Source organism: Lentinus tigrinus (genome assembly GCF_003813185.1).
Source record: "Lentinus tigrinus ALCF2SS1-7 unplaced genomic scaffold L226scaffold_1, whole genome shotgun sequence".
NCBI classification, from domain to species: Eukaryota; Fungi; Basidiomycota; class Agaricomycetes; order Polyporales; family Polyporaceae; genus Lentinus; species Lentinus tigrinus.
Window position 1 is genome coordinate 935,947 of NW_027137910.1, and position 13,909 is coordinate 949,855.

Sequence of the window (13,909 nt, forward strand, 5' to 3'; positions counted from 1 at the left end):
ATAGTCCTGAACTTCGCCGACGCGTTCCACATGATCATGATGTCGTCCTTGCGGGCCGTTATCGCAGCGCAGAAGAGCTCTAGCGGCGCGGGATGCACAGATAGCGAGGTCAGATTCGACGAGCACCATGTCTGCAACTTCCAGGACGTTCAGCAAGATGCGGTTCCTTCAAGCCCTTCTCAGTCTCACAGCGGCCGTCCTGGTCCCTGCGAAGGCGCAACCGTCTCCCGAAGAGCTCGCGCCGTTATACGCAGCGTTGGACAAGGGACCCCCAGATGACCTGACCCTCGAACGGCGAGTGCCGCTGTCGACCAACGACGACACTGTGGCTCCTCTTGTCGACTTGCAGGTGTATGCGCCACCTGTTGTACCGCAAGATGGCTCAAAATGCACCGTCAAACTACTCAAGCACGACTTCGGCGACGGCAGCTACAACAATCCTGCAATTGTGGCATACACTCCGCCCACGGACAAAGCATGTGGCCAGCCCGGCAATTGGGCGGCTGTGACGCTTAACCTCACCGTGTACTCGTACGTGTTATGACAACAACTGCCCCTGGTGAGCGAGATAAATGCTGATTTTCCACGTGTAGCAATGGAACTCAATACGATCGGCTGAGCGTGAGGTCTCGTATACTATGTTTATAATGGTCAAGGCAAGCTGATGGTCCGCGGAGTCATTGTACTTGTCTCACGTTGAGAGTGAGTGTTGATGGAACAAGCCGCTACCACATACAGCATGTATTGATGAGCATGTATAGTCTGGCGACACTCAAGCGCGGAGCCGACCAAGACTGGAAGCATCTGGACGTAAGTACCAACATCCATATAATATCTGTTGACCTGTTAATCCTTCCCGCCAGTATGTGCGTGGTTGCTGTTGCGATCTGTAGGAGCGTGGGCTTATGTCCATAGCAGTGTCAAGGATGTTACTCACTATGGGGCCCTCTTCGCAAAGCACGGTGATCTTCTCATGGACTTCAGCAATATCATATCAGCGGACTAGTAAGCAAATTACACGACAGACTACCGGTGGAAAAATGCTGATGTCCGATGAAGCGCCCTCGATGGTGTTTTCCATGGCATGTCTTCCCTGGTGATATACAACCGAGCCCGGACTAATGTCCCGTTTCTAGTGATATTGACCGGAACGTTCTACGCGCCTACGGCTCTCTTCCCCAAGCCACCCGTAGCTAACCTCGTCCTGCCCGTAACCAACCTCTCCCCGAACCAGACAAACTTCTTCGCCATCGACGACGATGCAGGCGGCACAGCCAATGTGACGGTCCCGCGCGCTGCGCAGCAGGCGTTCCTCGAAATATATGCATCAGGAAACTCCGCGGAAGAGTTCTGGTACCTCAATACACCCGATGAATTCCTCCCGTACTTCCCGTCGTCGACAGGGCTGATCGGAAAGGGTCCCTTCCGCGAGGTCCAGGCCCTCGTCGACGGCACGCTAGCGGGTGTGGTTTGGCCGCATGCAGTTATATATACTGGCGGCATCACTCCCACAAACTGGCGGCCGCTGACCGCATACGGGACGTACGACCAGCCGACCTACTTTGTCGACGTAACGCCGTTCCTCCCAGTGCTCGCGGACGGTACAGAACACAGAATCACCCTGCGCGTGCGCGGGCAGGGCGAAGACCCCACGATCAACTCGAACTGGTATGTGTCGGGGTCACTGCACGTGTGGCTTGGCAAGACGGAGGTCTCCGGGACGATTACGACGTACATCGCACCGACGGATGCGCTTGCGGTGACGTCGGGATCGGTATCAGCGAATAACGCGACCGTGCGCACGTCGGTTATTGCGAACCGTTCAATTCTCATCGAATCTGTGCTGCATGGCGACAAAGGGAAGCAGATTGTTCGATTCGAGCAACAGCTTGGCTACACCAACGAGCAGAAATATGTCTCCGACGGCTGGGTGCAGGTGAGCCGCTTCAGGTATTTCGTTCCTAGGCCGCTGAGTTCGAATCTGGTCGCTCGCTATAGTGGGGAGTGCAACTGACCGAGGGAACAACCCGGTCGACCCATGGTGGCGCCCTCGTGCTGAGAGACGCCTTCTCCTACCCGCTCTCCGTGTTTTCCAACTATACGCTGTATGAGATGCAGTTTGGTATGTCGTAAAAATCCGCTCCCCCACAATTGATATTGACCACCTACAAGGCGCGTACGGCTCCGCAATTAACCAGACTTACTCCCGTGTCCTACAAACCCCAGCATTCGCCCATGACAGTGGAACCACTGTATCCATCCAACACGCTCAAGGCACAGTCGGTCTGGACGATTGGCCAGGGCTGCGCCACGCTATCAATGGCACCGGTGCAACGGACCAACAGTTTGCCTTTCATTCATCGACTGGAGCGACGTACTATAGGTCCATCGCCGCGAGGAACGATGTATGGATGCGGGACTCCGTGTGGGGATCGCTGCGCGACGAAGAACCCCCGGTACCGAAGGAGCAAATCAAACCAGGAGGGGGACCCGGCTTCCGCAGGGAACTTGGCCCTGAGCCGCTGGGGTGCAGGGCGTGGTGAGGGTAACCTCGAGTGTCCAGGCTGGGAGTGCGCAGCCGTGGATTGGTGGCTGTGGCTCGGTAAGCTCGGGCAAGCGTACGATCTTGGATACCAGCGTGGCATCCCGCTCCTTGCGAACAATGATTCAACCCGCCCAGCGGACTCTCTGGCATCTATACCTGCATGCAACCATCTCGCACCTCTGCATCCGCCGGGAGAGAGGAAGCCTTGAGGTCGTCCAAGCCGGAAGCAAGCATTGCCTGGGAGATGTGCTGAATTCTCCCAAGGACGTGGCATGTCCGACGCCATACCAGTGCTGAGCAACTCGTACTACCTGGAAGGGGGACTCGGAATGCGTCGTATCCCGTCTCGGAGAAGACGACAACCAGGCTGGCAGCTGACCCATCCGTGTGACCTGTCACCCACTCGCGTGACGTAACGCGACTGACACGGTCACTTGACAGCGACGGCAAAGCCGGCGCCAAACATCGACCACTCCCGCCCGTGCTTCTCCCCAGTCCGAGACCGACCTGCACCGCGTGTTCGACTCAGCTTGTCGCGTTTGGTTTCACTCGTCTGCTCCCCGGACCACTGAAACCCTGCGCACATACCAGCTTGACCATGCCGCCCAAGCGCAAATCCGCCGTGCTCGAGCCGGTCATCGACCTGACGGCCGACGAGCATGAGCCGGAGGAGCAGAACGCGTTCACTGCTTTCATGGAGCCCGCTGCAAAGAAGGCACGCGTCTCGGATGTCGGAGAAGGGTCCTCTTCGGGTGCAAAGAAGGGAAAAGCCAAGACTGCACCGGCCGCGCCCAAAGATTGGCGCGAGATCGTCCTTGAGGGCGAAGATGAGGTGAGCATATATACGCGCCTTAGAATGCCGTCACGTCATGATTGAGTGCTGATGTCCATGACGCGTCGTATACGTATAGGGTGAAGTCCCCATATTGTGAGCGTATGACTCTATGTTGATGCTCCGTCGCTTGCTCATGAGTCCTTGTTAGCGACGACTGCAACGAGGTCCGCCGGAAGATCCGGGCACTGCAGAAGGAGCCGGGATTCAAGGTGAGAACATTACTTCTCGGTGGCGCCAGATGTTGACCAGGTGGTGCGCATAGATCACGCGCTGGCTCAAGGAGATTGGGAACATCAACAACAACTCCTTCCAGCGGTTCAGTACGTCTCGTGTCTCCTCGTTCTGCATGCGTTTTTACTGACCCTGTCGACAGTGAAAGCTTCTGGTCCTACCGGTGGTGCTGGAAACGGGACGTATTACGCCGCGTGAGTCACCCATGCTACATGGGTGATCTAGTGTGACGCTAATGAGATCTTTGCATAGATATGTGTACTTCGAGAAGGTCAGGATCGCGCAGGGGAAGAAGAAGACCCCCAAACGTGAGCGCAACGAAGCGGAGCACGGATACGGCATGCCTCGCGAAGAGCGCAAGCACATGTGGGTCTTCTGTGGACATAAGTAGGGGTGAACAGGCGGGACGTTGCAAGCCCAGACGAAGTCCATTGCTCCGCTAAAGGTCGCCATGGATGTGACCACCTGCTTGACATACATGTATCGTACACATTTTGTAATCGTCAAGGACACACCTACGGCTGTCCTCTGTCCTTTTGCCAAGCCTCAATCCATTGCACTATGCGGGCGACGTTGGACTCGAGGTCTTCGGTCCCTTCGCTCTGCAGCTCCACGACGATCTCCTGCGGGTATGATGAGCGAGCCTCGTCTAGGACAACCTCCATGATCTCGGCTTCGTTGTTCTCCTGGATCTTCTTGAGTGGGTAGGCTCTGGGTAACCGACGCGCGTGTCAGTGGAGAGGACAAAGGCTGGGGGGCTGATGGGGCATACCTCTTCTCGAGTCGGTCCCATAGCTTGGTGTGGTCACAGCGTAATACGACAACGAGATCCGCCCATCGCTCGGGAAATATTTCGCATGTGTGCCAGTCTAGAATGATGCCGCCCTGTGAAGCGAGCGGTTCGAGCTCATCGAGGAGCTAGACGGGCTGTTTAGATCAAACGCGGTGTTCGTGCGAACCGGCGGGAGCGGTAGTCTGTGTGGAAGACGTACCTTATCTTCGTCGACGGTGTAGCTCTGCCAGTCCTCGTCATACTCCTCGTAAAGACCCTTTTCCTTGACCAACTCTCCGACGTTGATGTGTTTCAGCGGTATGGGAGACTCCTGGACTAGGAGGTCTGCGTGGGTGGTCTTGCCCGTTCCGGGCGTGCCAGTTATGATGACGACGGGTGCCTTTCTGGACGAGGACATTGTGTGGGGGCAACCTGGACCGAGTTTCGTGCGCAAGCGAGAGGACGATCCGCGAAGGGTGGAGGAACAGCAAGCAAGGGGCGGGAGAGCGATCGAAAAAGATGCAGGATCTTGTCGGTTGGTGCCGAGGATGTTGGCGATCGAACGCCCGGGGAAAATGACGATGGGTCCTGGCTGAGGCGGGCCGGGCGTGCAACTGCAAAGGTTAACGCCAGGCTACTTGACTCCTGGCAAGGCCACCTCTGCTGCAACCAGCGCGCTGCGCATGGAAGCGAGACTCGCCAGCTCGACGCGTGCAAGGCAATTGCAAGGCATATTTGACATGCGCAGGGACGTGCAGAGGGTTTAATTACCCCAGGAAGGGCAAGAAGACCGCGTGCACTCCCGGGCCATCGCTACCATTCAGTCTGGCCTTAGACGACGCTTGCCGGGCGTGGGCCCTCTCTGTTGCCTGGGGGGCGCATCTTGCCACCTGCGGCGCGACTCTCCCTCTCTCCGCCGAGCCGTCCATTGATCTCTATTCTCCGCTAGCCTCGCTCGTTCCCCCATCTACCCGCCCGCCCTCGAGTGCTCACTAGCTCGCTTCCCTCCTGACAAATGTGCCCCTCCTGGTGAGTGTCACTCGCCCGCTCCCTCTCCTCCTCCTCCCTCCGCCCCAAGTCGGTCATGAGCTCGGGCCCTCTCTCCGGCGCCCTCACCACCTCCCTCGTCCGCCAGTCCGTCCGCTCCTCCCTCTCGCTCTCTACCCCCACCCCCACCTCACTCGTTGCGACCGCTACCCGTCTCGCGGACTCTGTTGCCAATGGCTTTTCCGCCTATGTTACGTCCTGCCCTGGATCATCCGGTACTCCCAATGTCGTCCATGTTGTAATCCACACTACCGTTACGATCCCGGACTTTTCACGCTACTACAAGACCCCTATCTCCTCCTTCCACCCGACTTATACCGCACTCAGTGATGGCTCCCTCATCAGTTCTGTCTACACGCCAAATCTTGCCGTTTCCGAGGGCTGGCTCGTCATGGGCGGAGCGCTCGGTGTATTCTTCCTCAGGAACACCTACAGGGCCATCCAGTACGCGAGGATCGTCAACGTCAAGAACAAGTCGCTCTTTTACATGCTTGCAATCAGCCAGGCCATCGGTATAATCGTCTCGGTGACCTTCGTTGTTGCCGACTTCGACTGGTCATTGAATTGTACTGCGTAAGTCCTACTTGTCCCCACCATGCTTCCATTCTCCGCTGACAGCTGCCCCTCCTACCAGAGTGGGGATGCTAAAGAAGGGCGGCGTGCTTGTGTCCTCAACATTACTGGTATGGGCGCATGTATGCTCTCAGTCTCGCCGAACTGACCCCCATGCAGGTTACAGGCATTTTGGGTACTAAGGCGTACCGATGCCTGAGCAATGCCGGCTTCGTCATTGTAACATTGGCTCTCATGCGCGCAGCGATAATCGCTGTCTCAGGTGTAGTGTTGGTCGAATATAAGGGCGCGAGGAGGTTTACCGGTGAGCAATTTACGTCACCTCCACCACCCTAACAAAGGTCTCAAGAAATCTAGGAACATGCGAGACGGTCTTTGAATCCCCCTTGTTGCCCGTGTCTATCATTCTACAGTTCATAGAGGCTTGCTTCATCTGCATATGCTGTGTGTACCATTTTGCACGAGGCTGCGTATCTTGTTCTGACAACATCCAGTTTTATGGGCCGTCTATAGGTCATACCGCAGCCCTGCAGATCACGCCAGGTTGTCGCTCCCCTTGGAAGAGGAGGACGAGACGAGCTCGGTCGGGAGCAACGAGAAGGAGGATCACCGTACCCGGACAAGCCGGCGTGGTTGGTGGGACTATGTTCCAAATCCCTCCAACCAACCAGCGAGTCGGCCAGCCTCATGGTCTGGGAGGAACTCCCCAATGGACATGGTCGATCGTTTTCGCTTGTGGTGGGCGGGCGAGCCAATGCTCCCGAGCACCGTATTTCAGCGAAAGCCATCTCTTCCGGGCGAGCTACCGATACCACAGCCGCCAAGGCTGTCGTCTGCGTCAAACGTCGTACCAGTTCGACTGTCGGCAAGTCGCGAGCCCGAGCGACCGCGGGCGAGTTCTCCGCCACCTCCCTCCGTCATGGAACGGATAATCCGCTATGTTCCCCGTGCCGAGCTCTTGCGGAGCATGCTCAAGAACGAGGTGCGCTATGCTACTGCAGGTTATCTTATACGATGCGCTGACAATCGGTATAGCTGTTATACACCACGTTCATAACGGCAGTTCTGCTAGTCATCGCTGTCGTCATGCTGGTAGGAGTTACTCAACAGCTGCTCCTAGGTGCAAACAGCTGGATCATATTGGACTGTATGCCCGTTCTTCTCCCCATTTCCTTCGTGATAGACTCATTCCTCCACAGGGGTCATCATCTCCTTCTGTACGATGCATACTTTCGGCCGGGTGGCGCACCGTCACGAGCGCGAGGCGTGGCTGCAGGATCCCGAGAACTGGCGGTCTATGATTCACGCCCAGGTAGAAGATGAGACAGCCTTGCGTCCCAAGAACTCTCGCCGCTCTTGGTCCCCAGTCAGCGTCGCGTCAAACTGGCGACAACGCTATCGCCAGCGCGGGGAGTCCGACGCACCCAGCAGCATTGGCCGCTACCGCTCTGGAGAATATTCCGAGCCATTCACCCCTTCCCGTCCGTCGCGCGTACGGTCCGGTTCTCTCACCCGCTCACCCGAGCACCCAGTGTCCGTCTCCAGGTCGACATCCATCGCGTCGTCAGCCCCTATCCACTCCGCGTCCATCGACTCAGTATTCAGACCCCCCGTCATGCGACACGGACGTGGACACGAGAGCCCCATGATCCTGCCCTCGCCCGAGTATCCGCCGACGACCGTGAGCACGCCTCACTCGGGCGCAGCCTCGGACTCACACGCTATCCTGTCGCGCGCAGGCACCGCGCCTCCCTCTGCGCGGCGCAGCACGTCCCAGTCCCCGGGCCTGGGCATGGGGCACAGTCCGAGTCGCCACAGACACAGTCCGATCCCGAGGTCGCCGCCGTCACGACACGCGATGCGAGGGTGGGAACAAGGACATCCAGAACCGCCGCCGCACCCAGACTTGGAGCAAGGATGAGGAGTCGCTCGTTGCTACGGTTCGTGCTCGTGCTCGTGCTTTCTTGTCGCTGCTTTCTCGTCGTGTCTTGTGTTGTGTTGTGCTCTGGATTTTGGGTTTCTAGGTTGGGCGCCCGGACAATGATAGGCCGAAATGGACTGTTGCTGTTGTACTGCTACGCTGCTGCAGGGAACTCTCCCAAGTCTCTCGTTAATCTCTTTTCGCCTTCGCTTTCGCAGGTGTACATCATCGCACTACATTATCCGCATGTCGCATTGCTATCCTCATGCATTCTAGCAACTATACTTGGACCTTGTCGACGGACTCTCGTCAAACGACTGCATGATATGTTTGTGACGGCACGCCTAATGTAGGTTCGCTCTGTGCGTACGACCTTACGGGCTGGGACTGTCCAGGTCCACCCTCAACGAGTCAATAGGTGACTCACCACTTGCATATATTATTGAACCACCCATGCCGGGCCCGTATCTCTTTTGGTGTACGTTCGCTTCCTCGCCAAAATGCAGTACTAGTTTTGTCAGCTTGCGGACACCATCGCTGTGAAATGGGCTGTTCAAATGAACACTTACTTCTTCGATGAGTGCACTACAACGACAGCAGCATGCAAGATCGAGGAACACAAACAAGCATAAAATGTATATCTGGCATGTAACACTAAGAGACAGAGACGTTTCAGCGACGTAACGTACATGTGGGGCAGCAAGATACAACACACGAGACGATGACCGGACAGCAAGACACAACTATATCATACAATGCATCGGCCCGGGGATAGACTCGGCGGGAGCCTGTGGTGCAACCGTGACTTTGTGAGCTAAGTATACGTGACCGCTTGCATACCCAATGCTACAATGAGATTTGACTGCACATCTCCTTCACCTCCTCGACCACGTCCCGGAACTTCTTGGCGCCCTCCTCCTCCAGTATGTCGTAGGCCCACCATTGTCGAGGAGCCATAGCCGTCACTACTTCCTGGTCAGGAGTGACGTGCCTGGGCTCCAGCCGCCTGGAGTCCCGGGTGAGTTTGTAGAAGGCCATCTTGGTGCCGAACACGGATACGCCATGTAATACGGGTATCTTCAGATCGTCAACGATGTCGACGAGCCGTCGGCGGAGCTGCTCGTCCGCCTCCTGGCGCTTTAGAGAGGCGTAAATCGGCAGGTGGCTTGATCTCGACGACGAAGACAGGTGTTATTTCAACGTAGATGATGAGAAAGACTCAGGACGAAGTCGACTGCTTCGCGTGATGTGGTAGGAGGGAATTGAGGGACAACTTCGAATGTCGTGTCAACGGGGAACACGGTGTTGAGCAGACGGTTCCAAGATCCGTAGAACGGCTTCTCGGACGTTGCACTGGGTGTCAATGCGCCCGCAATGGAGAAGGAGCGCATGATGACTTCGGGCCAGGGGATAGCAGACTGTATGGCGATTGGGATGAGAGTAAGCTGGAGAACGCAAACGAGCTAATATGACCTTCCGGAACAAAGCGAACGACGGCTGTGTCGCGTGACACGGACGGATAGTGATAGGAGTATTACGAGCAAGGTGAGCATCCCAGTAACTTATAAGTGAGGAGAGCCCGACATAATTGGAGAATGAAGATAGCGGATGAGAGAAGCCGTCGCTCAGCTTGGGCAGAATGACACTGACAGCGCAACCGTGGAACGACTGGATACTAAGTTCCTGAAGCTCATCTGCACCCAGCACTACTGAAGCGAGTACCCAGCTCTAAGGATGACTGTATGTCCGCCCAGGCGGCCAGGTGCGACGTTGTTCGGGACATGGCTATCTCACCCACCGCCACCAGCAATTGCTCACTGATAGGCACACATGACTCAATCTCGACTCTCATAACATGGTGGAATACATAGTGTGAATAGAGTGTCCGGATGCATACACTAACAGGTAGTACTTGAAGGCTGTGTCTCGTCCCGAATGTAAACGAGGTCTACTCCATAGCGCTTGCAAAGCCTCCAGTTCGGGATGAAAGACCTCGGGTTGGGCGTGCCCGAACGAAGGATGATCTGTGGTCGGTCTGGGAGGCCAGGATGGAACAGACCCTTCCTCATAACTTCCCTCAGCATACACCAGAACGTCTCTTCCACTCTCGTCGGCCACCACTGGTAACGCATGACGATCGTGCGAACGCTCGGTGGCAGCGGCGCGAGTACGCTCAACTTGGACGCATTGACGATCTCCAAGGTCTCCACGTTCGGGCAGACCATCAACATATCTGCAACAACTTCACTCAGCACTCCCGACATTGACAGGTGGCGCACGTTGGGGAGTTTCGTGCGCGGTGACGGGGGCTGGCGCGAGTAAGTGTTCTCCAGGTATGATACGAGAGGCGCGTCGTCGCTGAACCCGTAGTCAATGGACAGATGCGTGACCTGCGGCGGGAAGGGGTTGAATTGAAGCTGGTCGAAGATGTCTTCGTATCCCCAATTCATATACTTGACCGTGACGTGGCGGAGGTTAGGGAGAGAGTCAAGTGTCGTGATCGTGTACAAGACATTTGAGACGGCGTTGCAGGCGGGGTCCATGCCGGAGAAGAGTTTGAGCTCGGACTCGCCGTCGTGGGAGAGGGCGTCTGGGGTACGGCCGTCCACATAGAAGGTGATGGAGCAACATCTATCTGCGTTATGAGACGCCTCGGCGGTGAAGAGATCACAGTCGGTCCGCTCGGGGATTACGCGAAGAAATCCTTCTGCGTCAAGGGGGCAGGAGAGGTGGACGTCCCGCATGGCCACACGCACGAACAGCGCGAGCCACGTCTTATTGACTTTGCAGAGCATCTTGAAGAGTGCACTGCGGCTTTCTGTGGATTGTGGAGTGTTCCAGACTTCGACGAGTATTTGCGAGACCAGCTCGGAGGGTAGCCACGGGTGCATCGTGGTGCCCAAGGAGAGAGGAGAGTAGGATGAGGTCTGCATGAGGGTGTTGCGAGTGTGCATTTGCATATGAAACGTGCTGTGATAGAGCTTGAAGTGCGCCCAACCCACGGCCTTATATCTCTCTGCGTTACGATTCGTCCTGGCCGGAGCGCGGCAGATGTCATTCGGGTATGCGTTTTGGAACGGATGCTCACCTCCTGAGCCTGTCCGAGCAGCTGGCATCCCGCGACCTAGTCCGCGCTGGATCAGTCGGTATTGCAATGGCGATCATGGCGGTAATGTTGCTCAAAGACGTGTTGGTCGAGAATAGAATCAAGAGCTTGGTGTGGCCGGCTAAGCCGCCTTGTGTGGCGTCAGTTCGGATTCCGATCCGGACCTCCGGATACACACGAGAGATGGACGCATGACGGAGGCGGACGGAGGTCGGGACCGTCGGGCGAGGCGAGGCGCGCGGAAAATGGACGGGAGGCGGTTGGCTGGCCCGGAGAATCAGATGAGCGGGGAGTGGACCGACGATGCCTTCCATATCCGGACTGATAATCAGAGAGCGATTATCTAATCCATTTTTTTCCGAGTGAGCGCAGAGGCAGATGTGGCTGCTCGCCGTGTCCCGGTTCTCGTTCAAAATTCTTGGACAGAGCCAGCCGCGTCCCTTTTCGCCATCTGTCTTTTGCCAACTTTACCTCCGCTGTCCTTCTGCTCCTCCCTGTCCCCTCCGACGCCCCCACTCGCCCAAACGCGCGAACGCACACCATGGTCTCCCCGCTCTGGAAGGCTTGCTCCGAGGGTGATCTCGAGAACGTAGCCGAACTTCTGAAGGAGACCACCCCGGTTGACATCGAGGTCAAGGGTGAGTTACTTTCCACTGTGTTCCCATTTTTCTGCGCGCGTCCGCGTCCGCGATCTGCATATTCACTTGACACGTCTCGTCATAAGATCATACCGGCGTTACTCCCCTCATCGAGGCTGTGAAGAACGGACACGTAGAGGTCGTACGCATCCTCCTGGACAAGGGTACGTGGCTTGCTTTCTATACCGCCGTTCTATGTGCGCTCGGATTAATCCTGTGGCAATCCCCGCAGGGGCGGATCCCACGAACGCTTCCAGCCAGGGTCCTCCGGAGTCATACACCTCTGACCCGGTCGTTCACGGTTTACTCTCTGCAGCCAAGGGAAAGATGGACCAGCCTCCCGCGCAGCAACCTGAGGCTGCGTATACTCAGGAGCAAGCGGTGGACGGCAACCACGTCGATCCGGCCGCGAACGGGTACTACCCTCCCCCACCCGGCGCCTACTATTACCCTCCGATGCCTGTACCTCCACCTATGATGCCTGACGGTACAGTGCCTTACTATGTTCCTCCTCCCCACATGCCGACCGACCAAAACCCTTCTGGACTGGGGAACCTTCCTCCACCGGACATAGCCCGCATGATTCCTTGCCGATACTACCCTGCCTGCCGCTACGGCTCCTCGTGCATGTTCGCTCATCCACAGAGCCCGTACATGCAGGGGCCGCTCCCTCCACCTACGCAATACCCCGCTCCTTACGACCCCATGAACCCCGCAGCGTACCCGCCCGCCTACTACCCGGTACCACCCGGCTCGTATGCCTCCCCCAACGGCGCACCTGTCATGTCACCACCTCCACCGATGGCTCATACAAGGTCAGGATCGGAAGTGATGTCGCCCGTACAAGGGCCCTTCAGTCCCTCCGCTGGCCAGCCACCCGTCCCGTACGGTATGGTCTCCCCCGTATCCCCGACATACGGCCACCCAGCACCCGTACCGATTCCCGTCTCTGTTCCTCCTCTTCCCCCTCTCCAGACCAGCCCGACGTCCGCGCAGCCGCCCCCTCCATCTGTCATGTACACACCCATCTCACCCAACGCGCAAGGCATCCCGCATCCGTACGTCATGCCTCAGTACGCGCCACCGCCCATGCTTCCCAACGGCGAACTTGCGGATGTAATTTCCCCGAAGTCGCCCGTGCATGGCCACCCGCAGGCGGATGGCTATGGGCCCGGACCGATCCCTAGGGAAATGAACCACCACCGCCGAGGCAGCGCTCGCAGGCCTTCCTTCGGTGGTCGTGGAGGCAAGCCTCCATGCTTGTTCTTCCCGTCAGGGCGTTGCAGGAATGGGTATGTTCTTTCGCGTTTCCGCTAGATATTCCTCGGCGCTCATATCCGGTATTTAGCGATGACTGCCGCTTCCCCCACGTTCTCCCCGATGGTTCGGGGAACCACCATACGTCGCATTTTTCCGCGCGGGGAGGTCACAGGCCACGCCCTCCCTTCCACGCTAACGGGATGGCCACGCTGGAGGAGAAGTTTGCCGCTATGACGACGACGCCGCAGGAGGTACGTCGCGTATGACGCCTCCGAGGTTGGAATACTGAGGTTAATGTGTAGGGAAAGGTACCGGCGCACAGCCGCAATGGAACTGGCACGAGTACGACGGATTCTAGCCGCTCGCAGTCGGCGGAGCCTGGCCAGAAAGGCCGTATGCCCTTCAAGCCCAATGGCTTCGCCAACGGTCCCCGACAGGACAGGCGGTTCGGTCCGCAGAAGCCTCAACGCGTTCCGAACGCGGACGAGTTCCCTGTTCTCGGCGGCGTCCCCTCTTCGCGCGCGAGCTCGAATGGTACGACCACCCCAGGCTATTCTGGCCCCACTGCCGCCCAGGTTCTGCAGGCCCCTGCTCCACGTAAGGACTCGCAGACTCGAGGCAACACTCCTGACCAGCTTGTGTCAGCACCGGCGCCAAAGGTGCGTAGTTCGACGATCGTACGGCCTTGTGATCTGAAAATTTACACCATCATTCAGTCGGAGGTTAACGGTGTCATGCCCGAGCAGCCTACCAGCAAGCTCCCTCTCTCTTTCGCCGCTGCGGCTACCGCTGTTCCCGACGTCCCGAAAGAGGTGTCCGTCTCCGCCTAAAATGGACTACTCCGTCCGCGGCTCGTGCTATACGCTGTGACTTTGCCTGTCGATCTCTCGATTGTTTTCCCGTCTCTCATCGGGCTCTCGTGTATTCTGTATTCTCTCCGGCTCTCTTGCTTGTCCATACATAGCGTGAGGACTTGATCCT

At 57.4% G+C, this 13,909-nt stretch overlaps 8 protein-coding genes across 8 annotated transcripts; 4 read left to right on the forward strand and 4 right to left on the reverse strand.

Annotated features, from left to right (window-relative positions):
• Positions 1–157: 157 nt before the first annotated feature.
• On the forward strand, positions 158–2,732 carry L226DRAFT_497028 (uncharacterized protein; the record flags this gene model as incomplete). The annotated part of the gene is made up of 9 exons (XM_067677590.1): positions 158–531; positions 594–621; positions 678–702; positions 762–810; positions 916–1,005; positions 1,060–1,082; positions 1,137–1,936; positions 1,999–2,122; positions 2,173–2,732. 9 exons carry the CDS (start codon positions 158–160, stop codon positions 2,541–2,543), a joined length of 1,884 nt encoding a protein of 627 aa, XP_067542446.1. The 3' UTR covers positions 2,544–2,732.
• Positions 2,733–3,034: 302 nt separating this feature from the next.
• Positions 3,035–4,222, forward strand: L226DRAFT_607107 (uncharacterized protein). The gene is made up of 6 exons (XM_067685744.1): positions 3,035–3,377; positions 3,457–3,473; positions 3,529–3,589; positions 3,643–3,700; positions 3,754–3,805; positions 3,864–4,222. The coding sequence occupies exons 1-6, from the start codon at positions 3,144–3,146 to the stop codon at positions 4,000–4,002; spliced, it is 561 nt and encodes a 186-aa protein (XP_067542447.1). The 5' UTR covers positions 3,035–3,143; the 3' UTR covers positions 4,003–4,222.
• L226DRAFT_541493 (P-loop containing nucleoside triphosphate hydrolase protein) lies at positions 4,127–4,801 on the reverse strand (the record flags this gene model as incomplete). Its single annotated transcript, XM_067682061.1, has 3 exons — positions 4,127–4,322; positions 4,384–4,529; positions 4,604–4,801. 3 exons carry the CDS (start codon positions 4,799–4,801, stop codon positions 4,127–4,129), a joined length of 540 nt encoding a protein of 179 aa, XP_067542448.1.
• A 1,020-nt stretch (positions 4,802–5,821) lies between these two features.
• L226DRAFT_451121 (uncharacterized protein) lies at positions 5,822–7,924 on the forward strand (the record flags this gene model as incomplete). Its single annotated transcript, XM_067674997.1, has 7 exons — positions 5,822–6,003; positions 6,065–6,113; positions 6,163–6,307; positions 6,361–6,447; positions 6,498–6,985; positions 7,039–7,150; positions 7,203–7,924. 7 exons carry the CDS (start codon positions 5,822–5,824, stop codon positions 7,922–7,924), a joined length of 1,785 nt encoding a protein of 594 aa, XP_067542449.1.
• A 624-nt stretch (positions 7,925–8,548) lies between these two features.
• Positions 8,549–9,348, reverse strand: L226DRAFT_528110 (uncharacterized protein). The gene has a single exon (XM_067679268.1). It carries the CDS (start codon positions 8,960–8,962, stop codon positions 8,771–8,773), a length of 192 nt encoding a protein of 63 aa, XP_067542450.1. The 5' UTR covers positions 8,963–9,348; the 3' UTR covers positions 8,549–8,770.
• On the reverse strand, positions 8,854–9,407 carry L226DRAFT_528111 (uncharacterized protein). The gene is made up of 2 exons (XM_067679269.1): positions 9,008–9,407; positions 8,854–8,942 (listed from the first exon to the last, which is right to left on the reverse strand). Exon 1 carries the CDS (start codon positions 9,313–9,315, stop codon positions 9,121–9,123), a length of 195 nt encoding a protein of 64 aa, XP_067542451.1. The 5' UTR covers positions 9,316–9,407; the 3' UTR covers positions 8,854–8,942; positions 9,008–9,120.
• A 361-nt stretch (positions 9,408–9,768) lies between these two features.
• Positions 9,769–11,100, reverse strand: L226DRAFT_528112 (uncharacterized protein). The gene has a single exon (XM_067679270.1). It carries the CDS (start codon positions 11,038–11,040, stop codon positions 9,823–9,825), a length of 1,218 nt encoding a protein of 405 aa, XP_067542452.1. The 5' UTR covers positions 11,041–11,100; the 3' UTR covers positions 9,769–9,822.
• A 471-nt stretch (positions 11,101–11,571) lies between these two features.
• On the forward strand, positions 11,572–13,758 carry L226DRAFT_541496 (uncharacterized protein; the record flags this gene model as incomplete). The annotated part of the gene is made up of 7 exons (XM_067682062.1): positions 11,572–11,668; positions 11,755–11,832; positions 11,901–12,930; positions 12,955–12,960; positions 13,017–13,179; positions 13,231–13,587; positions 13,645–13,758. 7 exons carry the CDS (start codon positions 11,572–11,574, stop codon positions 13,756–13,758), a joined length of 1,845 nt encoding a protein of 614 aa, XP_067542453.1.
• Positions 13,759–13,909: the final 151 nt, after the last annotated feature.

Coding starts and splice junctions, on each gene's coding strand:
- L226DRAFT_528110 (XM_067679268.1), bottom strand. CDS start 8,962: ATGGCCTTCTACAAACTCACCCGGGACTCCAGGCGGCTGGAGCCCAGG.
- L226DRAFT_528111 (XM_067679269.1), bottom strand. CDS start 9,315: ATGCGCTCCTTCTCCATTGCGGGCGCATTGACACCCAGTGCAACGTCC.
- L226DRAFT_528112 (XM_067679270.1), bottom strand. CDS start 11,040: ATGCCAGCTGCTCGGACAGGCTCAGGAGGTGAGCATCCGTTCCAAAAC.
- L226DRAFT_607107 (XM_067685744.1), top strand. CDS start 3,144: ATGCCGCCCAAGCGCAAATCCGCCGTGCTCGAGCCGGTCATCGACCTG. Junction 3,590..3,642: donor AGAAGGAGCCGGGATTCAAG/GTGAGAACATTA, acceptor TGGTGCGCATAG/ATCACGCGCTGGCTCAAGGA. Junction 3,701..3,753: donor CAACTCCTTCCAGCGGTTCA/GTACGTCTCGTG, acceptor CCCTGTCGACAG/TGAAAGCTTCTGGTCCTACC.